Genomic DNA, 24,942 nt, shown 5'->3' on the forward strand with positions numbered 1-24,942 from the left:
AAACACCTTTTTAATCCTGCTTTTCACCTTTTAACTGCGCGGTGGAATTTTACCGAGTGAGAGATTCTGGTCCTGCTTCACCTACTGGGACCCAGTACACGTCACAAACAAGCTGCAACCTAGGGGAGGAAATAATTCATCCCTTTCTCCCCATCTATACCGGCAGCTAATTGTGCTTGTTTCTGTGTCCCCCCCTTCCCTCTTGTAAGTTCCGTGACCGTGACTCGAGTTTCCTCACCCGCGGATCAACTGATACCAGCCGTTGGATCGAGAGAATCAGTGGTCAAGATATGGCTCGCTGATCAACATGAAAAACCAAGCCTTTTCTTTTTTGTTCGGTGCTGCCAGCTCGGACTTGTTCGTTGGTATCTTGGGTTTGGGATTTTGTTTTAAATGATGCCTCATCCACGTCAGGTTTAGATCCAACGGTTGATGAAGTGTGTTCCCCTGGCTAATGACAATCCTAAGCGTTGATTTTACGATTTTTGATTGCTTTCACATGGGTCCCACATGTTCTTTTAATGGAAATATACTGTATGAGTTAGTCTCATACCATAATAATTTATTAAAATGGAGAAATAACGAAACGTGGGAACTGAAATATAATGAATTTGACCGGTTGGAGCGATATTTTCTGCAGCCACCTGTGATCGTCATGTGGCTTTTACCGAGGTCAGTATAACCGGTTTTAGGCAGTAGCCAGTCAGGACATCTCTTTGGGAAATCCAAGGGGAGTGGGGCCTCTCAATTTTGATCGTGATTCGTGGGCAACAGTATTTTCTCACTGTTCAAACATTGAATTAATTAATTAATAATTAATTTAATAATTAATTAGTTTTATAATAATATTTTGTCGTTGCAGTAAAATAAAATAACACCACATTAGGGTAAGTGGGTGAACATGGAAGCTTGAGAATGAAGAAAGAAACAAGGCTGACACGTGGAATCACTATGCAAACAAAAAGTTTAGAGTTGATTTGTTTTTTAAAAAAGCGTTGTTAAACATTTTTGATCTTTTTAAATTATTTTTTATAATTTTAAATTATTTCCATGTACTAATATATGATTTTTTTAAAATAATTTTTTAACATATATATTGTTTTAAAGAGGAGCACCAATCTTCAACACTACCCAAGTGGTCACAGTAAATTAGGGCATTTAAGGGTAGCGATTCGGCATGTTGGTGAAAGCCAATCACAACCGCATGTTGTGTCGTGCAATCAATGGTTAGATCTAACCATGTAATACACCAAAAAATCGTGGCCGTCAACTAGGGCCTGGAGCGAGTTTCTCTGAAAGTGATGAGAAGACGAGGACATAAAATAGAAGAGAGAGAGGGAGTTTTTTAGAGAGACAGAGAAGGGTGGCTGGGCTAGGAGAGAAGAAGATAAAAGTGGAAAGCTAAGATCTTTCAACACTGAAAATTTTCTATCTTTGATTTTCAAAAGAGCAGAAATATTCGTTCTGTAAAACACGTCTCTATATTTCATAAAAAAAATCCAGCGAGCCAGAGTCAATTATGCTTTGGTTTATGGTGATATGAGAGATAAGATAAACTTTGTGATTGCAAGTGGTTTGTTGTTAGAAAGGGAAGAAAAGAGATGGAGAGAAACAGAGAAGCAAGAAGAGTGAGTTTGGCGGCTAGTAATGGCTTGTCTAGAAGAAGACATAGAAGTAGCAGTCTAAGAGACTCTCCAGGTTTTAATCTCTCGTCAGATCTAACCCTCTTTGGCTCCCACTAAAGCGGCACAGTTTTTATTAATTCTGATGTGTTTTGGTGTTTGTTATTGCAGATGATGATGGACCAGTGGAGTTGCAAGAAACAACGAGGCTACGAGATCGGAAAAAAGATCGAGATCGGGACAGAGATAGGGACCGGGACCGTGAAAAAGACCGAGAGAGAGACCGGATTAGCGGCAGGAGTAAAAGGCGTAGAGGGGAGAGATTGATGCACGGGAGCAACAGAGAAGATGGAGAGCGAGACGATAGCTCAGACGAAGAGAGCGTTAACGATGACGAATATGAAGATGACGATGACGCGGTTGGGGTTACTGGGAGTTCCATGAGGATGCTCCCACCGAATCCTTCTTCTTTATCTTCTTCTTCTATGTCTAATCATCATCATCGGAAGGGCTTTCCGCCGCCGGCCAAAGTTTTTAGAGCCGCGCCGACGACGATAAATACCATGGGAGCAGTAACACCGTGGAAGGCTCCTGATGAAATGATTGGCGTGTCGGTGCCTAGAAAAGCTCGGTCAGGTATAGAGGTGGAAGAGATTTAATATATACAAGGCAAAAGGCAAAGTTTCCAGATTTTGATGGATTTTGTTTCAGTGGATTGCTAATGTGTTTTTGTTTGGTCTTCTTTGGCAGCATCCACTAAGAGGTCACATGAATGTTGGGTTTCAAGTGGTGGCGGAGTTGTTAGTGAGCAAACTCACCGGCAAGCTTCGACCTCTCCGGTAAGATCGAGTGGACCAGCTATGCTGGCTTCAATTTCAGCTTCTCCGGCTGCTCCTGCATCCCCTCCATCATCGTCTAATGCTTCAGTAAAAAAGAAGATGGTTCGTTGCTTCATTTGTACTAGATTTTGAATTTTCTTTTTATAATCTTTCGTTCAGTGAACTGATGACTTTTTTTTTTAATGTTGTAGAAGCCAAATGGACCGAAACAGAAACCACCTAAATCTTCTTCGAAACCCAACTCTTCAGCACAAGATGAGATTGAGTTTGAGATTGCTGAGGTGCTGTATGGATTGTTGAGGCAACCACAAGCACCTTCAAAGCAAGAAATAGTGGGAAATGATTCGACAAAGTTTGATTCCAGAGAAAATCATAATAAGTCTACTAGTGATGCTAAATCCAGAGTCTCCTCGCCGATCTCTAACTCACAGTCAACTGCTCCTCAGTCATCTTCAATTCCTCAATCTAATTCTAGTTCCTCTGCTGCTCCTATGTCCGCAATTGGTGAGTTTGAGCAGCGGTGGTTTCATATACTTCCTTCCCAACCCTTTCTTTTGGTGACTGTAAGGAAAATGGATGGAAAATTGTGATCGGACTTAAAATTCTTTTTTTATTATTATTTAATTTGTCAATTTGATTTTTTTTTTTTTGGTTTGAATCCGCAGCACCGAAGAGAAAGAGACCGCGACCAGTAAAGTATGAAGATGAGCATCCCGCAAATTTTCATTCTCGCAATAGTTCCGTTTTGTCAACGGCCAAGATTGACATTGATCTGCCTGCAAAAATTGAATCTTCTCCTAATATAGAGATGAATTTGGGATCTGCAGCTGAAAATGGTGGTGTTTCATGTGATTTACTGGCCAATCAAGCTGCTCCGTCGACAACAGAGGCGCAGCTGCAGGAGGTGGTTAAGCCGGAGAATCATCCGTCATCGGATTCCAAGCCCATGACCGAAGAATCAGAATGTAGAGATTTGGGTGAACCTAAAGAAGAACCTAGGTCTCCTCTGAAGGAATCCACTCCTGGCCTTGGATTTGATAATGGTTCCGAGAGTTTGACAGCAAATAAAGCGTGAGCATAAAAAAATGGACACTTGTTTGATTTTGATCTTCTTCGTTGTTTTGGAGGATGGGGTCTGATTGTGATTATCTTGGAATGTTTTTTGGTTATCCAGGAATGTGATGGCCTCAGAGATTGATAGCCAGCGAGAAGGAAAGTTCCAGATCGATCTGATGGTGAAGATTTTTTCACAATTTTACAAGATCAATATCTTACCTCTTTTAGAAATTCAATTGTGTGACTTTTTTTTTTAATTTTGAGTTGCAGGCTCCTCCATCAAGATCATCTCCGGAAAGGGACAGTGAGATTGATTTTGTGGCTGGAGATCCTATATCTATGGTCACAAATGGGGAAACGGTGAGTGGGACCGCTTTTTACTGTCTACTTCATATCACTTACCTGTTTGGTATGATTGGGTGTGGAAAATTAATGATGTTGGTTTTATACTTCCTTGTTTCACATGGTAGGAAAAGAAGCCTATGATGGTCAAAGAAGACGAGAAAGCATTAAAAACTGGGAAGGAAAATATGAATGTGGAACCTGAAGAGAAAAAGACAAAAGTTACAGGAGAAGAAGTTGAATCCCAGAAGCCTATTGTTAATGAAGAGAGGAATATTGATCTTCAGCTGGATTTAGAGAAGGCTGATAGAGATAGTGCTACTGTTACTGTAAGTAGAAACAAGCTTCTTCAGCATGTCCAGAAGCAGCAGCAACCCAACATAGAGAAAATTGGTAAAAAAATTAGCGGATTTCTCTTCTTCTTCTTCCCTTTCGAATTGAGAACTTTGTTCTCTTGAAATTTTGCCGTTTCGGTCGCTGATTCATTTTTTTCTCCTTTTCTCTCTGTCTCATCCTCAGCTCCTCAATCTAGTTCCTTGCCTTTGCCAATGTCTATGGCTGGCTGGTCTGGTGGGCTTCCTCACATGGGGTATGGTTTGTAGTGTTTGATTCTTTCATTATTTTTCTGTAAATGCTTTAATTTCTCCTCTTTGGGAAAATGACATTTTGGTGATCGGCAGATATATGGCACCTCTACAAGGAGTTGTCTCCATGGATGGAAGTGCCGTGTCTTCTGCAGCCTTACAGGTATGTTACGCTTTTTTCTGTCTTTGATCTCCAAATGATTGAGTACTTGTAAAAGAATGAACCCCCCCAACCCAATTCTGCTAAGTTTTCTTTGAATTTGTTGCAGCCTCCACATTTGATTTTTAGCCAACCACGGCCAAAAAGGTGTGCAACACATTGCTACATTGCAAGGAATATTCATTGTCACCAGCAAATTATTAGGATGAATCCTTTCTGGCCACCGGCAGGGGCTCCTGCTTTACAGTATGGGGCTAAAGCGAGCAATATGAATATGGTGCCCTCCACGGATTTGCATGCAGTTAGAGGCGGGAATTCTGTAGAGAAGGGACAGGGTCTTGCCATCTTTCCAGGTCCCGCTGGGAAGGACAAGAATTCTCAGGCTGCTAACAGTGTAGACGCTGAACAGAGAAAGCAGATTTTGCTTCAGCAAGCCTTGCCCCCTGGTGCTCATAGTAATATTTTGGTACGGTCTTTAAGTTTTAATGTTATTTATACTCCGCAATTTGTCCATGGGTTTTGTTTTTTGAATGTTAGTTTTCCTTTCGTTAAATTTCAGCATGGACCCACTTTCATCTTCCCAATGAATCAACAACAAGCAGCTGCTGCAGCAGCAGCTTCTGTCCGACCAGGCAGTGTGAAGTCTTCTCCTGCCGCTGGCAGTGTAGCTTCCTCAAGTAGCTCAAGTTCTGCTTCAATAAGTGCCACGGCATCAGCAGTAGCTGGTGCTACAGCAATGAACTTCAACTACTCAAACTTCCCAGGCAATGAAACTCAATACTTGGCAATTGTGCAGAATGGTGCATTCCCGATTCCAATCCCTGCACATGTTGGGCCCACAACAGCTTATAGAGGAACCCATCCTCAGGCTATGCCTTTATTTAATGGATCATTTTATTCTTCTCGAATAGTCCATCCTTCACAGCTTCAGCAACAGCAACAGCAACAACCATCCACACAGACACAACAAAGCCAACAGGGTCATCAAAATCCAAGTATTTCTAGTGGTTCCTCGTCATCCCAGAAGCATTTGCAGAATCAGCAGCATAAACCACATGGGAGTGCAGGTAGTGGAAATTTGCAAGGTTTTCCTTGCCCTAAAAACCAGCCACCTCAATCCCTGCCAAACCATCAGCGGCAGCTGATGCAAAATCAAAATGTTACTCACCAAGCCCGTCAACTTGAGAGTGAATTGGGTGGTGAAGACAGTCCATCAACTGCTGACAGTCGAGTTTCCCGTGCAAACATGAGTATTTATGGCCAGAATTTAATGCCAATACATACCGCAAACTTTGCTTTGATGAATCCCACACCAATGGGTAGTGCCCATAGCGCAAGTGGGAATACTGGTGAAAAGAAATTGCAGCAGCCACAAACACAGGCTTCAAAGGCTGGGGTTGAGCCTTTAGCATCTCAGACTTTTGCAATGTCATTTGGTCCCATCAATGGAACCACAGCTTCCCCAGGTCTTGATATTTCATCACTTGCACAGAATCATGCTCTTCTCCAAAGTCTCCCAGAGGCAGCAAGGCATGGCTATCATCACTTTATTGCTGCAGCCCAAGCAACACAGCAGAAGAACTACCGTGTTTCTGAAGAAGGGAAAAGTGGAGGAAATGACACTTCAAATGTGGAAGAAGAGAGGAAGGCCATGGCTGGAGGAAAGACTCCATTATCTGCTGGGCAGTCTATTGTGTTCTCTCGGCCAGATTTAACAGACTCCCCTGTTTCCACAATGCCTGTCAACAATGTTGTTGATAGCTCAGCCCGGAATCTTAACCTTGGGTCCACTCCTGCTCGGACCTCTGGCTCTTTTATGTCAGCTACTATTGGCACTGTAAATGCACCAAATATGCAGCAGCAGATGCAGCGGAATCAGCAGCAGCAGCAGCAGCAGCAGCAGCAGCAGTGGAATCAGCAAATCCTTCAGCTTCAGAAGCAGCAACAATTTGCAGCTGCAGCTGCAGCTTCCACTCGTAGTAAAACACCAGCAACTAGTAATGGAAGTGTTTATTCAGACCACATTTCATCATCATCATCTGTGGCCACCAAGTTCCCTAATGCACTTTCAACATTTCCTCAAAATCTTGTTCAAAGCAGCAGTAGTCCAGCTCAATCTCCTCAGTGGAAAAGTTCCATGAGGACCACAACCTCTCAAGTTCCTTCTCCATCCCTAACCTCATCTTCATCGACCCTCAAAAACCTTCCTCAACAGCAAGGCCGAACCCAACAAAGTAACACGCACATATCTTTTGCAGCTAACCAAAAATCATCTGCTTCTCCTCAAGGGCAACCGAATCCCAGTAGTAACCAATCATCATCTCCTCCATTGGTGGTTGGTTCCCCCACAACATCAATTTCTAAGAGTGCAGGTGGAAGTCCAAGGACATCCACTTCCACAAGTAACAAAGGCGGCCAATCATCTCATCAGCAATCCAAGAACTCTGCCTCAGTGCCTGTGCAAAAATCATCTCCAGTTGGTGGAAGAAATATTCCATCAAACCTTGGTTATCCTCACAACTCTTCTTCATCTAACCCTGGTACAAAGCCTCAACTGTCACATCAGCAGCAGCAGCAGCAGCAGCATCATCTAACGAAGCATGCAATGCAGCAGACTCAGCTAATGTACACTAATGCTTTTATGCACGCTCAAGCTCAACATGTGGCAAATTCAACAAACGTTGCATCAGCAGCCAGTGGGTTTTATCTGCAAAAACACCGCAGTGAGCAGCAGCCGCAACCACATGGGGCACCAGCAACCTCCTCTACAGGGATGTTGTCTTTATGTCATCCAGTCACGCTTGCCAACACCAGCACAACTGATCCTGCAAAGGCAGTTGCTGCAGCTGCTAACAATATGAAAGGTGGTGGCTTAGCTCCACAGGGTCTTATCCATGCTCAATTTGCTGCTGTCCAGCCCTCTGGAAAGCCGCACCAGATCTTACCTGCTGGCTTCCCTTATGTCCATCCTGTTCCCACTGCAGTTCAGGTGAAACCAGCAGAGCAGAAACAACCTGCTGGCGAATAGAATCACGTGTCTGCCTGGTACTTTAAATGGCAAGCCCCGCAGAGGAGATGACTGAAAAAACGAGATTGGTTTGATGGGATTTTTAGGAATTGAAGAGCAGTTAACAAGCCAAGGGAATGCGACATTTTGAATACGTCCTGGCGGAATGAGAAGAATGAAAGGGTGAAAAATGTTAAAGGAAGCACGCCAGCTGGATCCAGCCCCACAATTTTGGTAAGGAAAGTTGGGGGATGCAATATTTTGTGCTGATTATGCTTGCTCTTTACACTTGTGTTTATAGTCTGACAGAGGGTTGATGGTCAGGTCTTATTAAATTTTGATTGGTTTGATGGCGAGAGGCTGGGAATGAAAAGCATGGGGTAAGTTTGATTCCGAGTGTTTTTTTGTAGAGGAAAGGGAGGAAAGATGATGAAGATGAGGGAGGGAAAGGGGGAGAAAAAGAACTGCCTTTCCTTCTTTTGGGTCAGTTTTTTTCTTTTCACTTTGTTAGATTTTTCTTTCCTTCTTTCGGGGGGTCTGATTTTATTTTCCTGCAAGAGCTGTAGGCAGTATCTTTCAAAACAATCTCTCTATATATATATAGCGGAGGGTGTATATGTATATGCCTGGCACATATAAAAGTAAACCCTCTCAATTTTTTAATTTAATACGTGTCCCTGCCTGTCTCTTTGTGTGATGATGATGATGATGGTGTAGGCACATTTTATTTTCCTGAATGTTTTCTGGTCAATTTAATGGTGCAAGCGAGAAAAAATGCTGCTGGTATCTGCTTCGTTGTTCGGGGGGTGCTGGTTTGTCATGTCTGGATATATATATATATATATATATATATATATATACACACACACACACACACATACAGACAGAGAGAGAGAGAGAGAGATTGTTTGCGGATGGGTGAGGTGGATGTCCGGACAGTTGGGCACCTTACCTCAGGAAGGGTTCGGCTCCAGTTTTGGGACTTTGGCAGTAATTGTTTGGTTTGGTCGGGTGGTTCTTAATGCATGTGGTGGTGGTCGTTGTGGACCACAGTTGCTCACATTAGTACAGTGTTAATAGTACAAAAACCCTTGCTTGCCTTTGCGGGATCGTAAAATACTACTTTCCACTACTAAGCATGCAGGTTTTTGAAGTGGTTTTTATGGTTTTAGTTAAAAAAAAAAAAGTTTTATAAAAGTATAGTTTGTTGAATTTATATATATTTGATAAAAATTATAATTCTTGTGTCTTTGCGATATCATAAAATATTAATTTTTTTTCATTGTTAAATATTTTTTTTAAAATAATTTTTATAGTTATGATTTTAAAAAAATAAGTTTTAAAAAAATATAATTAGTTAGATTTATTTACATGTTTGCTAAAAATTATAATTTAGGTTTATCTAGTAAAAAACATATATATAATTGTGTTTGAAAATGTGGTTATAGTTGTTTTTTATAGGGTTTTTTTATTTAAAAGTATATTAAAATTATTTTAAAAAAATTATTTTTAATATAAGTGTATTAAATTGATCTGAAAATATAAAAAAATTAATTTAAAGTAAAAAATAAAAAAATTTGAAGTTTTTTAATAACATTTTTAAAATATAAAAAAGCAATGTTTATATAAAACTCAGTTGAAAAAAATATAAAAATTGCTTTATAAAAATAATTTAATTTTTAAATGGATTTCACAGTATAAAATGTAATTTAAAATGTTACCAAATATTATATTGTATTTTTTTGCACCGCAAGTGCAAAGATTAAAGGTAAAGAAACGGATCCCTTAAGTTGATTGTTGAAAAAGGGGTCGTCATTTTATGGCCAGCATCTTGCACGTTGCTGTTGTCTATCATTGTGTGTATGATAACTTCCCCTTTAAAAATATCTTGCTCTTTAATTCTCTCTCTCTCTCTTGTTTTGTTCTTCCTTCCTTATTTTTTCCATAGAGAGAGGGCACACGATAATTATCGTTGTGGTAAGTTAACAACGGGTGGTATGTATAACGTCAGGTAAGGTTTCGATCATGTCTTGCATAGATACGCTGCATGATCTGCGCGCACCTAAAAACCAAAGTGGCTCTTATCTTGTGGTCCCGATTAGAAGACAACTTTGGGCCCTTACGTTCTGTAACAGCGACCTTGGTGCCAACATCCTGCCTTTAGGCTTTAAGTGTTCTCATCTACACGCGTTGCCACACCTCTTTTTATTTACTTTTCAGTTTTCTCTTTTGTTTACTCGACACAGGAAAAAGGGCAGCATTTTACAGGTACTGAAGAGTGAGGTGGGCTGTTCTGCTCACAAGAAAAGAAGAGGAAAAAAGTGAAGTGAGAGCACTCCAAAAGGGATTTGAGAATTTGGCCCATCGTAAAAATAATATATATATATATATATCTCACTGTTGCATTCTATTTATTGGTTAATGAAATGGACTTCGGCAACAGGAAAATGGCATAGGAATTTAACAGGGTTTTACAGTGACTCAAGAGGGAAAAACACAGGATCTACCCATGATGAAGAACATGCAAGTGCTTGAAGGTGATGAGAATATTTCGATTTTGGCCATTTCTGAAATCTCAGGTGTTGTTTTATGAACATGACTGCCCCTTGGTTTCTGTCCCTTGCTAATTTGATCCCTTTTGAAGGCGATAAGGTCCCACGAAAGAATCATTTAAATGGAAAGAGCAGTAGCCCACCCATGCCACTACGTTATCACATCCAGGATTAGGTCATTCCAACCCCCTGGCCCCACCTCTCATCCACCCCTCTAAGGAGAGGTTTGCGCTCAGTTTTGGATTATTTAAAACAGACCCAGCGGTTCCGTACACAGCATGATCCAATCAATCTACACGTCTAAACTCTCGTTATCACTTGAAAAAAACACTCCCGTTAATCTTTAAAAAAGAAAAAAACTTTATCACGTGCAAGAATTCCAGCCAGCGAGTTGGTACCGATATATATGCTTGCTGTTTCTTCTTTCTTTCCTTTTCTCCAGTAAAAGATTTGATTGTTAGTACTTAGTAGTTAGCTGGATAGAAAAAGAGAGAGAGAAAAGTTATCATGTCACTTCTCACGTAAGTGATTAGCTTGCTATTTTATTTGATTGATTTTCTGGGCTCAATGGAAGGCACTGGGCCCACATTACCTAGCCTTAAAAACGAAGCATTTTTTGGTCGTTTTTAGCTTCTTAGGATGTCATATACACCAAAAGACAGGAACAGCTGCTAGGTGAAAGTGAGAAGGGAAGCAATTACAATGAATAATGACTTTTGAATTTGAAAGAACCAATCACGGCATGATCTTAGGAAGAATTGGAAATGCAAAACTACAATAAACACACCGTTTCATTTATTCACCTAAATGCAATGTTTTATTATGTTCTTTCCTGTTAGTAAAGTTAGTTAAGGTGTTTTTTCACATGTTTATTGAGAGGCATAAATCATGTAATATCTAGTAGTTTCTTGACTTATATATTACATAATACAAAAGTAAAAATGCATGGAAAAAAAATGAATTAACCAGCTATACTGTCTTTTCCTTTCTCTTTTCTCTTGTTTCTATTCTAATCTATACTATTCTATTAGTGTTCTTCTTCCCTTTCAAATTTCTTGATTTCTAGCCTAAAAACTGTATTGCATAATCAAGTACAACCAACTACAACACTACTTTACCATGTTCCTTTTTTGTTAGAGATCATTTCATCAGACTTGTAACAAGTAGTATTAGAGTAGTTGATCTACAACCTAATACTATAACTCATGATACTATAACATAAGACCTTAAAAAACTAGAAAGCTCATTAGAAGCTATTAGTAGAGATCGAGCATAAAATTATAAACAAATAATGAAAATGTTGGAGACCTACAATCACAAGCTGGAAAGTGCCAGAACCAACAATGAAACTAAGATCGATTAACTTATACAACTTATTAATGGATTGGCTTATCAACAAACAACTCTTCTCTAAAATCTACAAATGCCCATAATTAATACTAGTACCGCCAGAGATAAATAAATGGCTCATAGTAGAACTTCAATGGCACGACCTTACTTATTTGGTGCAGGGAGGCATGTTCAACTTAGGACATACAAACTTGGACTTGATTTTTCTAGTTTTGATGGAGTGGAGGTTTATAAATGGTTGTATAGGTGCAATCAATATTTTGATATTCAAAAGATTAGAGAATCAAAGAGACCCAAGCTGGCCTCTTGATACCTAGATGGTAGGACATTATACTAACACCAAAACTACTTTAGTAGTTTATGTGTTCAGGAAGTAACATGAGAGGAGTACGTAGAGGCATCGTGTGCTAGATTTGGTGGCCAAAAGGATCCTTTAAAAGAACTCATGAAGCTAAGACAAGTAGGTAACCTAAAGATTTACATACAAGAATTTAATGTTTTATGGAATACGGTAGACATCAACGAAAGGTAGACATTAGTATTATTTTTTTTTAGGATTAAAGATTTAAATATAAAATATAATAAAAATGTTTGAGCCTAAATCCTTGAAACATGCATACAATCTGTCTAAACGTAAGATAACACCCAATCTTACAAGTGTAGCTATCTAAGTTCTACTAAACACCTCTATCATATTATAACATCCAACACTCGAACCAAAATTAACTCACCACAAAACCTTTTCAAAATTCCTCTATTGTCCATTCTTAACCCTTCAATACCTCAAAAAATTAAGCTGCTACCTACACCTACCCCTAAGAATTATGGATGTCTTTTTATTGTAATGGTTAAAAAGTGTTGTTGTAGGGTTCATAAGCTATTAATATGTAAACTGTTAAGCTATAGCAACTTAATGGATTGCTGATTAACTCTTTTTAATTGGTAGAAATTAATTTGTGTAGTCTGTGGTTGGTGATAGATGAGGAAGGTTTTGTGCAACTTATATCCACTACTCTTATTCCTAAAATGAAAAGGGAATCCTACCTTCAAGGAACTATTAATGAAACATCAAGATGTATTCAAAGAGCTAAAATAGTTGCCCTCTACAAAGAGCTCATGATCATTTAATACCTCTCAATCAACTCATTATTAAGGATAAATCTCTAATTCTTTTAGTAAATGAATTGCTTGAAAAGTTAACATAAACTACTATTTTTTCTAAGATAGATTTAAGATTTGGAAACCACTAGATCATAATGGTCATTTTGAGTTTCTGGTTATCCATTTTGGGTTATCTAACACACTTGTAACAATCCAGTATCTAATAAACAATGTATTCAGGCCACATCTCAAGAGTTTCATATTGGTATTCTTTGATGATATTCTGATATATTGTAAGTCAATGAAGGAACATCTAGAGTATTTACAGACAGTGTTTGCATTTCTAAAGCTTCATACACTGGTGGTAAAGGAAAGAAAGTGTGTTTTTGGTAGCAACTAAGCAGCATACCTGAGGCGTATAATCACTAAAAAATGGCTTTTACAAAAGAATATCAAGTAGCTAGGAGGATTCTTAGGGCTTACAAGTTACTATAGAAGGTTTTTGAGAGGGTATGACATCATTTGCAAATCGCTAACACAATTACTCCAGAAGGAAGTATTCAACTTAAATGAGAAAGTGATAAGAGCCTTCAAACTCTTGAAAAAATCCATGACCGAACCTCTTATGTTGACGTTGCCTAACCTTAATAATCCTTTATCAGAGAGTTTAATGCCTTATAAATTGGCATCGAGGTTATTCTAATACATGAGGGACACTTTATTGCTTTTATTAGCAAGTATCTAGGATCATGATAACAAGTGTTATCCATCTATGAGAAGAAGATGATGGTCATACATGAGAAAAAAAAGTTATCTGGGATCATTATATTTGGGGAATGCACTTTACAATCAGATTTGATCAAGTCAACCTTAAATACATTTTAGAACAAAAGGTAAATTTTCATTCTCAACACCTTTGGTTAGCTAAATTACCAGGATTTGGTTTTGACATTAAGTATAAAAAGAAAAAAGACAATGTTGCATCTAATGCATTGTTCATAAATTCGAGTAGAGAGGTATTTATCATGACAATATCTATTATAAACATTTGTATAATAAAGCAAATCAGGGAGTGATGGGCAAAGGTTCGGTCTATTCAAGCTATTATAATGGACTTACAACAAGACCTTATAACACATTCACATTACAAGTAAGTGAACAATCATCTTAATATGAAGGGAAAGATTGTTATGGGTAATAATAAGGATTTACAAAACAAATAGGTGGTAATGTACCATGACTTATTTTTTGAGAGATACTCTAGAGCTAGAATCATAACAAAAAATATAGGTAGTCTTTTTTATTGGAATGAACAACAAAAACACGTGAGGCAATATATAATGGAATGTCCCATTTGCCAAAAGAATAAGTTAGAACATATCTTAAGCCTTGATTTGCTACAACCGTTACCTATTCTCAATGCACTCTTTGTTTAAATTAGTATAGATTTTATATAGGGGCTTTCTAAATCTAATGGTAAAGAGGTTATACTTGTAGTGGTGGATAATTTTTGTAAGTATGCGTATTTTGCAACGTTAACTCATTCCTACTCAACCACCACAATGGCCAATGTTTTTATGGACCAAATCTACAAACTTTATGGTCTACCAGTCAATATAGTCAGTGATAGAGGATCTGCATTTCTTAGTTAGTTTTGGAAAAACTTATATTTCTATCAAAGCATGGAACTGTACTATCAATAGTCTATCGTCCACAGATGGATGGACATATTGAAGTAATAAAAAAATATTTAGAACAACACCTCAGCTACGTGATTGATGAGTTTTCTAATCAATGGACAAAATGGTAGCCTCTAACTAAATGGTGGTACAACACAAAATGCCATACCTCAACTAAGTTTACCCCATAAGAGATCCTATATGGTTATCCTCCCAATCCATATGCCATATTTCCCCAAAGATTCCAACAATGAAACCTTAGATGCATTGCTGATAAAAAGAGAATAAACACTCAAAATCATCAAAAATAACCTCAAACCAGTTTAATACATGATGGTACAACTAACAAACAAAAAAAAAGAAGTGAAAGAATGTTTGCACTAAAAGGATTGGGTTTACCTCAAACTAAAACCTTATATGCAAGTCTTAGTTGCTGACAAAGCATTTAATAAACTATCAATAAAATTATATGGCCCCTACAAAATCATTGAATGTTTAGGTACAATGGCATATAAACTAGAGTTACCATCTTCAGGAATTATCCACCTAGTTTTTTATTTAAAGAGGCATGCAGATAATAGAAAAGTTCTATAAAGAGCTAACTAAATTCTAAATTAGTCTCAATTGATCTTAAACATACGTATGATAAAGCACATAAATCAAGTTGTCACTCAAGTTTTAACCATGTGGAATTGCCACTTGTAAAGACCACTTGGGAATTCCTAGAAGAATTCACCCTATAATTTTCTCTTCTTTACTCTTAAGGATAAAGCTGTGCTAACAAGGGAAGTATTGTCATTAGCATGGCTAATGATCATTGAATTTGAAAGACTCAGAACACATCATATGATCTTTGAAAAAATTGAAATCACAAAACTTTACTAAATTAATCGTTTTATTTATTCACCCACATGCATTGTTTTATTATGTTTTTTTTATTAATAGAGTTAGTTAAGTTGTTTTTTCATATATCTATTAAGGCATAAATCATGTACTGTTTGGTATTTTCTTGGCTTATATATATAATAGAAATGCTAGAGGAAAAAAACATGGAAAAAAAATGAAGTAAACAATTATGTCCTTTTCTCCCTTCTCTTTTTTTCATCCTGTTGTTCTGTTATAATCCATACTATTCTATTATGTTCTTATTGCATTTCAAATTTTTTGATTTTTGTTCTAGAAACCATATTGCATAATCAGCTGTAATATTACTCTCTTTTTTTTTAATTCATTCCTTTTTTTTAGTTCATTCCATTAGACTTGCAATGAAGTTGTAATTTATCAAAAAAAAAAAGGGTTGTAGATCAGTCTTGGATGTAGGATCTATTTTATTATCCAAATGATAAAAAAAAATTCAAACAATTCTCAAACTTCGCATTTACTTGACAACAATGTTCACATTTTGTTTGCAATGAGTTATTTATTCTTTCTATAAAATATTTAAACATAAAATACAAAAATATTGATTAGCATTCGAAAGTCAAGATGTTGATATTCCCTTTCCTTTCTTCACTGTCAAGTTATGTTTTCAAGTTGTCTGAAGAAAACAAAAGCAATAATTGGCCGGCTGTTAGCGTTTGGGGCCGAATATTTTTTTTAAGTGTATCTTTTTAAAATATATTAAAATAATATTTTTATTTTTTAAATTTTATTTTTAATATTAGTATATTAAGATATTTTAAAAATATTTTAAATATTTTTTTTATTCTTATGAAATGATTTTTACACCGAGTTTTCAAACGCTATTTCATGTACTTGTACAAAGGACTGTATTCAACGCGCCGCCCCCACCATCCTACGATGGGACCATTGATTCTCATGTTTTTATTTATTTATTTCTCTCTTTGTTTATCTTTATTTTAAAAAAAAAAAGAAAGAGAAAAACAAATTTGATAAGAAAGCAAGCAACCGAGAGAAAAGGTTGGTTCAAAATAATACTGAGTCCATACGGCACTCTTAACTGTTGTGTTATGCTGTAGAATTAAATATATGATATTATATAATGATAAAATGTTATATTCTATTATAAATAAATTATTTGGAAAATTATTGATATGCTGTTCGAATTAATATTATTAAATGCACTTAATATGCCAATAACATATTAAGGAATATTATCAAATTATTGATATGGACAGTGATTAGTGCGTCTCTAATGCTGGAAGGGGAAGGAATATGGATAGTGATGCTACTCTGGTTCCCAATAAAATCACTCTTTTTTGTATTTCTTTTTCTTAAAGGCTTAACAAGAGATGAATAGGTTATTAAAGGCTTGTTGAAAGTGTATTAGAGATTACATTTTAAAATATATTTTTTCATTTAAATTATATTAAATATTATTTTTTTATTTGTTTACATCAAAAAATTAATTTAAAAAGATAAAAAAAAAAATCAAAAATACATTCTACAGCACTCTCAAACATTAGCACCATAATGAAAGTTCCATTACAGGATAGAGGAACAGAATCCAACTATTTACAAGTAAGGCTCCGTTCGACGTGGCCAATAATGATTCCAGATCTGAAAAATATATAAAAACAGTTCAGCGCTTAAGATATTCTAGGCCGCATACTCCTTAATGATTTTTTTTTTTTTGGTGAACAAGATTATTAAATGCAAAGAATCCTCGTCAACAGATATTAAATGCCGGTACGATCCACATATCAAAACTAGCACGCACGCTCTTGTGTGTCTATATACATACGTTACACCCACCTACTTCATTTGTTTTTTAAATTAACATGAATATTTAAATTAATTTATGTGTAGCTTAATTAATTTTATGAGTTTTAAAATTAATGATTATATAAATTTTTAATAAGTTTAAAAATTATAAAATTTAAACTAATAATTTTTAAAGAATATATCTAAAATTTAACTAATTGAGTTGCATCCTTTAAAGTTTTACTCAATTTGTTTTTATAGAAGAAAAGAATATATATATATATATAGTTATATTTTATTTATTTATTAGTCATAGTTATTTATTTTTTTAATAAGTTTAATTTTTATTTGTTTGTTTTTGAATAAATAATATTTTTATGTTAGGTATTTTCATTTAAAATGACAGAAATGTTTTTACGTAAGAAACCCAAATTTGACCTAATTTACTAGAAAAATAAATATGAAAAAGAACAACTATTAATGCTGTCGTGACCATGAAATCACACAAACCAGCAACCAGATAACCCTCCACAGAATCTAACTCCTCCATATGATCATAAATTTTAAAGTTTTTTAAATATTCACTCACCTTTTATTTGAAGTGGTCTGCTGTCCTCAACGCTCATCTACTCAGAGCCAATTAAATACATTTTAACGTATGTGACATGTCCACTTGTTTTTACTTTTTAGGTGGACAAAACATTTCTTAAGAGGGTTTTGGATTATTTGAGTGGTGCGTGGATGGTCGGAAATGGCTTGACAATCTCTATCATCGGAAATTATTGTTTTCCTCAACAGCTCCGATACACAATCCGATGAGTCGTCAAGTATGCAATCTTGTTTCCTATTATTTAATTATTTTAAAGATTTTTCTTATTATTTATCAGATCAAAACCATTGCTCTTGTTAGGCTCCCACGACATGTTGTTCTATTTTAATAGGAAAAAAACAAAAGTTGATTTGCACGTGTGCTCGAGTATAAACAATCGAGCCTCTGCCAGAAAAGCACTGATTGCCATCGTAGCAGCTTTTTATAGTTGCTATTCAAAATACAACTAAAGGACAAGGCTCAGATGATTTTTTATTGATGATTATTTTTTTTGGAGATTTTTTATATCATGTGATACTATCGACTCAAGTTTGCTGCTATTTACATCAAGATCCGCAAGTTCAATGGAGATTTTTAAAAGTGTTTTTTTTTAATGAGGATCTTAATTTTCACAGGGAAAATAAGGCCGATATACATCCACCAACAAATTCAGAGAAGAATCCATCAGAAACAAATGTAAAAGACAGTATACAGGGAGGCGGCTAAGGTTCTGAGCATATATGCATGTAAATTCACTGGCTCCAAAACCTGTAATTTGTCAATTACAGCGTCATAGTGGGAATCCAACAAGTTTATGAGCACAACGCCGGAAGATCAATCACCACATAATTTGTCTTGCATTTCCAAAGAATAATAATAATAAGCTTCCGATAACAATTTCAACAGTTCTTACTGACGGGTTAAGAGCTACCCAAAACAATGCCTCTCCCAACATGATACAGGGCATCATGTTCCTATTTCTATACAACCTTCTACCAGCAACTTACTGATGTAACAGATTTTCGGGTGACTTGTAAGAGCTGTCACTTTAGCTTCCCTAAGCTAACTGTAGCCAAAGAAAAAAAAAGATTAAGGGAAGAAAAATAGAAATGCATGTGTCATAGTCCTTTTGATCAGACTCCTAATCTGAATGCGTCGAAGCTGATGCCCTATTTGTCCATGCAGCTAGCTCCTTTTCCTGCTGTTTTTTCAGATACATCTGAGCAGTTGCGTTCAAGATCTTAAAAAAGAAGTTCAAGAGCATGAGCCATACAACAGTGTTCCAGATTCCAGTAAACGAGAAATCCCATTTTTTGACCTGTGAAGAATGCACAAACCGGGCATGTAAATGAGAAACAAAACTCAATCAATGCAATATCGCAGAGATTTAAAAGCATTTAATAAGAACCTGTTTGATTTAGCTAATGTGGTCTATCAGGGTACCTTTATATCTGCAGATGCAGGAGGTGCAGGTGCCATATATTTTTCTTTCATTGCATGGAGTTTTGCTGTGAGGTCAGGCAATGCAGAATCGAAACCTGGTACAAGGCCGAGTACCCAGATCAACTCATTCTCTATCCAGTTAAGAAGTTGATTGTTGCAAACAGAAATAATGAACACCGTCTGCCAAAAAAGCAATCAACCAAGAGATAACTCAGAAGGATTTAAAGTAAAAAGCAGCATCCAACACCAACTTTATCAAATCAACATTAATTTCAACTCTTGATCTCCATTACCCCATCTTCATTTGAAGCACTTATAGCAATATTATCAATGCATAAAATTATCATACCAAACTAAGGGAACTAGGATGGTCAATAGAAACTGAAGCTTCAAGCACAAAAGCACCTAAAACAAGTGTTTAAATGGTCCGAAAGATATAAAGAGAGAGAACAGTAACATCACAAACCTGTATGTGAGTTTTAACAATCGCTTTTCCAATCAGTGTCGCCAGAAAAAACTTCCAAAATGGAACCCCAAATTGTCCACACATAATGCCAGCAAGGTCAAATAGAGGATTTGGCACCTAAAAAATAGTACAAGTCATCAGCAAGTTGCAAGTTAATGAAGAAAAGCATGACATGAACAGATCATAATCAAGGACGACTTGTTAGCACCAATGTTATGTATCTGATGATTAGAACAAAGTTACTTTGTTCTTGTGTTTCATGATGTATCACAATAAAGCACCCTTCATGGATACAAAGAAAATAGTAGAGCAAATATTGTATAAACAAGAATTTGTAGTTTAGATAAAATTTTAAAGAATGCCAGAAACCAAGCCCTGGTTTTTATCGGACGTAGTACTTGTCCACATAAATACTAAAACAATCTCAAATTATCAAGGAATTGTGTCTATGACAACAAATTACAAATATTAAAATGTTTTAAAAGGGACAACTGAAATTGCATTTTGGAATATTTAAACTAAAAAGAGTTGATAAGGATTTTAATGGAGGCATTAGCATGAGAACAAACGAGTCCCTCTTGTTAAGGTCATCTATTTTCTGAATAACTAGTAGTATAAAATATAGATGGGTGTTGCACTAACCGAAGCGAGCACTAAGATTGTGAAGAAGTTCAAATGTTGAGAGTGGTTCTGTAGCCAATGTTTGATTGCTTTAAGGCGAGTAGCTACGATTCCACTATCTCCATCCGAAGAAGCATCCAAATCTTCCATGGCATCCAACTTGCTACCTGACATACGTGCTGCATAAAGTAATGAAATCAATATGCAAAAAAAATATGCAGAGCTGTCAATATACTAAATCAAAACCAACATTTTGCAGTTACCATACACGCACTAACAATCAAAGATGGAAGAAGCGGTAATCTCCTATAATGAAAAAAGAAAAAAAAAACAGATATGCACCTACTTGGGCTAAAAACAACTATGATAGGTATTAGATACCATCCAACCATGAAAACTAAAGGCCTTCTGATAAGGAGACCAGGAGACCAAGACAATTCTTCTCTTGATCAGATGAAATCAGCCACGACCACTCTTAAATGGTTTCAGGTACACATGCAACGTAGGCATGCACACTATTGGGCACAAAAGCACAGTTGAATCATACAAGTGTTCAAAATCCTGGTCAGCATTAAGATTGAATGATGTATTAACATTACATCATGTTTTTGTTTTTGTTTTTATTTTTTTGAACTTCTTGCATTTTAAGTAAATTTTCTGCAGCAAGCATTAAAGTAAAAGAATATCAAACATTCCAAGGACATGCATCCAAGGCATCCTTATCCCTATCTAGCTTCAACTTTACTCTTTGAGGAAAAGGGGATGTTAAAACTTCACAATCAGCATACTTGAGAATAAACTGTGATATGTTTTCTTTTTTCCTATGATAATAAAATATCTTGATATTGAGGCAAGTTTAGTTTATGATTAAGAGTCCATATAGCCTAGTCCTACTAGTTTCAGACAGAGGCTTTGCTGTTGTTGATAATAGTAATAAAACGACATTTGGGAACTAGTAGGGTTTAAAGATTATAGGTTTGACAAAATCTCATAAGTGTTTTTTAAAAAAAAGTAGTCTTCCATGTAATCTGTGATGTTAATCATGTTAGATGCCCAAAACTATCATATTAATCCAGCCACTCAGTCTTATAGCACAACAGCAACCTCAGTGCATATGGATTGTCACAAGATCACTAGACAAGCATTTCATTACTGGCAAACTTTTAACCAGATATTCATATTACTGCTGCAGACACTTCGCACATACCTGCTCTTGAGATAAAATAAGGAGGAAGCTCCCCAAGTGCAGTCCCAACGCCCCACAAAATAGCCTCTACCTGTACCTGGGGCAATATGCTGCTAAGGGGAACCCGCAATCCATGTAACAATGGAAACACTGGGTCCCCATACTCATGGCAGTCTCTGTCAAGCCACGAAGGACCTCTTTTCAGTTGTATTGTATCATAAGGAGCACTTTTTAAATCAACTCGGCCACATTGCATTGCCTTAATCGTGAACAAGGCAATGTGAGGACCCAAATACATAACAAAAGTATGCAAACCAGATCCTGAAATAAATTTGAAAAAAGAAAAGACAGATCAAGCTCGGTGGATAGCAGATCTCAATTCTTCATAAAAATGTAGAATCAGCAACAGCAAAAAACCATATATTAAAGACAGTGATTTTAACCAGCTGTGTTCCTTCTTATCTCCAAAGATCTTAGATGGACGAAACCGCAACAATAGACCAAAAAATCATGTGAGAACTAAATTGAGGCACTTTACAAGCACAGGGCACAGCTGAAACCACGCAACTAGAGTTTATCGGCCAAGTATAAAAAGGATGATGATGATAAAAGGTCGCTTGTCCTACTACAATGTTGTGCTTCGTGATTTAACAATATCATTGCACAAAAATAAGATTCTAGGTTTAAAAAATCTCATACTAGGTTAATTTATGTGGCAAAAACATTATTGATATCCATTGCACCAAAAGTTGCCTCTAAATTTGAAGCACTCGAATAGTTGCTGCCACTCTTCACTGTACCCAGCTTTAGGGTTTTTTCATATTCATCTGAGTAAATTTTGCTCACCAAGACCGATCGATGATGCAACGCCAAGGGCAATCCACCACAATCCAAATCGCAGATAATGAGAAAGTTCTTCAACATGCTGCAGAAATATGCCACAGCAAGTAATCAATAATCCACACCGTTAATTTGTAAACAATAGAACCATGAATAACAGAACAAAATGAATGTTCACACTAAGAGGAAGAAGCGCCATATCTAAATCTCAACATATTCAAGGTTTAACCATAAGAAACACTGTAGCAACATGGCCGTAGCAATCCAAGAACACATCCTTTTACGTGCCGTGACAGAAACACGTAATGTTTCATCCATAAGAACATAAATTTCACTAAACTATAAGTACCTAAAATGATCTATATGCTGTAATACCTTTTCATGAGGACTGTCAATGGTCGCAAGCACAACTCCAACAGCTGCCACCACTGTACTTAATAGCATTAGCCAACCTCCATTAGCCAGGAGGTAGAATACCGATCTCTTACAATATTGAACCATAGCCAGAGCAAAAAACTTCAATGTTTTGAAGGGTTGTGCAGTCAGGGTCAAGTTCTCTAGTTCCTGCCGATGTCTTTCACGAATACCTGCAAAATACAGTAACTCACTCACTCCATAGAAGTTCTGCAGGTACAAAATTCATTTCCTTCGAGACTTAATAGCAAGCTCCCGATTTTTCTACTGTCAATATGACCTTAAAATCATTTTATCTTTGGTATGCTGAAGCTGGGCTAAATTAAATTAACTGCACGCTGACCTCAAAAGCATTGACTCCAGCTAAATCTTAATAATCATTTCTATCTTATTCGACCCGGAAAACCAAAATAAAAGGTCCCAAAACATTCAACAGCTGAAAGATCTTCTTTTAATTTTTTGAATCTGCTTGCATAGATATTCCACACACGAAAAAACAAATCGACCCAAAATTCATAAAAGTTCATTTCTAATTGAATTTTTTTAAAAAAATAAAATCTTGAAGTCGAAATCGTGAAACTAAGAGCAGGAAGAAGGTGAGGAAGTAGCTTGCCTGAGATTGACATGTTCATGTTTTGAGAAGAAGAGGTTCGTGCTCTTTTGCCAGACCCCATTACCATCAAGACATGCTCCAATCAAAATCGCGAGAAAAAAAAAACTAAAAAAAAAACTTCTCTCCTTCTTTTCCTTAATAGTAATTAAATAGATAAATAGTCCATCGCATTAATATAGGCGTTTCTCACAAAATTACAACAATTTTTTTTTTTTTGTTGCAGTTCTATACCGATAATAATAATAATAATAATTAGTTGGATTAATTGTAGATCTTAAAAAATATATAGAGAAAAGAAATACAGAGAAAGGAGTTTGCACTGCGTGAAGATCTCTTCTCCTAGTCAGTGGCAGTGCAGCATTTATAGCGCCTTCGCTCAACTTTTCTCTCAACGCCGTCGCAGCGCGACCATATTAGCTCTCTCTCTCAACTTTTGATGGACGATGAATTAAAAGGACGAATGAAATTTCTCCATGGTTGGTGGACTTATCGAGATTACTTTATTACCCCATATCTTTTTTTTATGGAAATAATAATTGAAAATTAAAAAAAAAAAAGCTTTTTTACAGTCGGAAAAGACATAAGTGAAAAGGAGAATATTTTAATTTAATAATTTTTTCTTTACTTGTATCTATTTATTTATATAAAATAAATATTATTAAATAACTAATAAGATATCACTTATCACAATTTAAATATATTAAGATTTCTTATAGTCTTTTTATATTCAAGATAAAGAATAAAGATTGAAATTATAAATCTTAAAATAGTGATTGCCTTTGAATGAAATGTCTCTTTTTTAAGTGTAATCCTTGGAAAAGAAGAACAGTTTTTGTAAGTTTTCTATCTTGGACGGGAGTGACTTTTATACAATTAAATTAAATTAATGAATTTGATTTTGATGCAAGAAACTTTAAAACAAGCAATAAAAGGGCAAGAAATTTGAGTAACTTTTGTGGATAAATAAGTTATTTTAATACACGGGAAAAAATATAATTGTGGTTCATTGGGTATCTTGATCGTAAAATTTAAAATATCTACCAATTAAATATTAGTTTTATAGAGAATAAAAAAAACACGTGAGTTTGTATATATGTTTGAAAAGTAAAGTCATGAATATTTAGATATAATCTTTTTTTTTTTGTATGTTCATTGGCACGAGAAAAAAAGATCTACAATGCAGGGATTTTATTTCATGTATCTGGTTCAAGTTTTATATTTTATAATATATATTTTCTAAAATAGTATCTTTTGAAGGACATATTTTTCTAAACAGGGATTGATATCTATTATTGTTCTTTTTAGCAGGGATGATTATTTTAGTTTGGTTTGATTTTTATCTTAAAAAAATTAATCAAAATAAAATTTTGAAAAACTTAAAAATTTAAATCAAGATCGGTTCAAACCAACTAGTTTCGATTCAGTCCGGTTTGATTTTTTAACATAAAAACTAGAAAAATTCATATTCAAACCGACTAGGTTTTTTTAACAATATTCTCTGTAGCTTTTCCTGCTTCCCTCTTGTTCTTCCCTTCAAACCCTGTAATTTCAAAAGCCCAGTTACTCAACAAACAAATCTCAAGTATATAACAATTGGAAGCAGATAAAATATAGCAATGGATCATTTCATCATTTTAAATCGATCTTCAATAACCACAAACTCGTCTCCACGCATTATAAAATAGCTATGAAAGAAACTAAACGACTAATATAAAAGTTAAACAAAAAACAAACTTTTAAAGTAAATAACCTCATATAAGCAACATAGCACGGTAACTTGTGATATATAACAATATAAAAGTTAAACAAAGAAA

At 35.8% G+C, this 24,942-nt stretch overlaps 2 protein-coding genes across 2 annotated transcripts; one reads left to right on the top strand and one right to left on the bottom strand.

Annotated features, from left to right (window-relative positions):
- The first annotated feature begins 1,312 nt into the window (after nt 1–1,312).
- On the top strand, nt 1,313–8,283 carry LOC105126914 (protein TIME FOR COFFEE-like). The gene is made up of 12 exons (XM_011027946.1): nt 1,313–1,698; nt 1,794–2,258; nt 2,373–2,563; nt 2,653–2,965; nt 3,127–3,532; nt 3,636–3,696; nt 3,788–3,877; nt 3,988–4,252; nt 4,379–4,448; nt 4,540–4,606; nt 4,713–5,069; nt 5,163–8,283. The coding sequence occupies exons 1-12, from the start codon at nt 1,602–1,604 to the stop codon at nt 7,629–7,631; spliced, it is 4,851 nt and encodes a 1,616-aa protein (XP_011026248.1). The 5' UTR covers nt 1,313–1,601; the 3' UTR covers nt 7,632–8,283.
- Nucleotides 8,284–18,374: 10,091 nt separating this feature from the next.
- LOC105126921 (vacuole membrane protein KMS1-like) lies at nt 18,375–23,565 on the bottom strand. Its single transcript, XM_011027960.1, has 8 exons — nt 23,129–23,565; nt 22,477–22,688; nt 22,108–22,186; nt 21,283–21,582; nt 20,097–20,254; nt 19,455–19,571; nt 18,989–19,168; nt 18,375–18,863 (listed from the first exon to the last, which is right to left on the bottom strand). The coding sequence occupies exons 1-8, from the start codon at nt 23,193–23,195 to the stop codon at nt 18,687–18,689; spliced, it is 1,290 nt and encodes a 429-aa protein (XP_011026262.1). The 5' UTR covers nt 23,196–23,565; the 3' UTR covers nt 18,375–18,686.
- Between the last annotated feature and the right edge of the window lie 1,377 nt (nt 23,566–24,942).

Source organism: Populus euphratica, unplaced genomic scaffold (genome assembly GCF_000495115.2).
Source record: "Populus euphratica unplaced genomic scaffold, PopEup_1.0 scaffold1.1, whole genome shotgun sequence".
NCBI lineage: Eukaryota > Viridiplantae > Streptophyta > Magnoliopsida > Malpighiales > Salicaceae > Populus > Populus euphratica.

Bases quoted from the DNA above. Each gene is read 5' to 3' on its own strand.
- LOC105126914 (XM_011027946.1), top strand. From the start codon at position 1,602: ATGGAGAGAAACAGAGAAGCAAGAAGAGTGAGTTTGGCGGCTAGTAAT. The intron at 2,259-2,372 runs GTATAGAGGTGG...CTTCTTTGGCAG, and splicing joins GCCTAGAAAAGCTCGGTCAG to CATCCACTAAGAGGTCACAT. The intron at 2,966-3,126 runs GTGAGTTTGAGC...TTGAATCCGCAG, and splicing joins TGCTCCTATGTCCGCAATTG to CACCGAAGAGAAAGAGACCG.
- LOC105126921 (XM_011027960.1), bottom strand. From the start codon at position 23,195: ATGGTAATGGGGTCTGGCAAAAGAGCACGAACCTCTTCTTCTCAAAAC. The intron at 22,689-23,128 runs GCAAGCTACTTC...TGTATTTTGCAG, and splicing joins CATGAACATGTCAATCTCAG to GTATTCGTGAAAGACATCGG. The intron at 19,169-19,454 runs GTTTGTGATGTT...CTTTTTTGGCAG, and splicing joins TTGTTAAAACTCACATACAG to ACGGTGTTCATTATTTCTGT.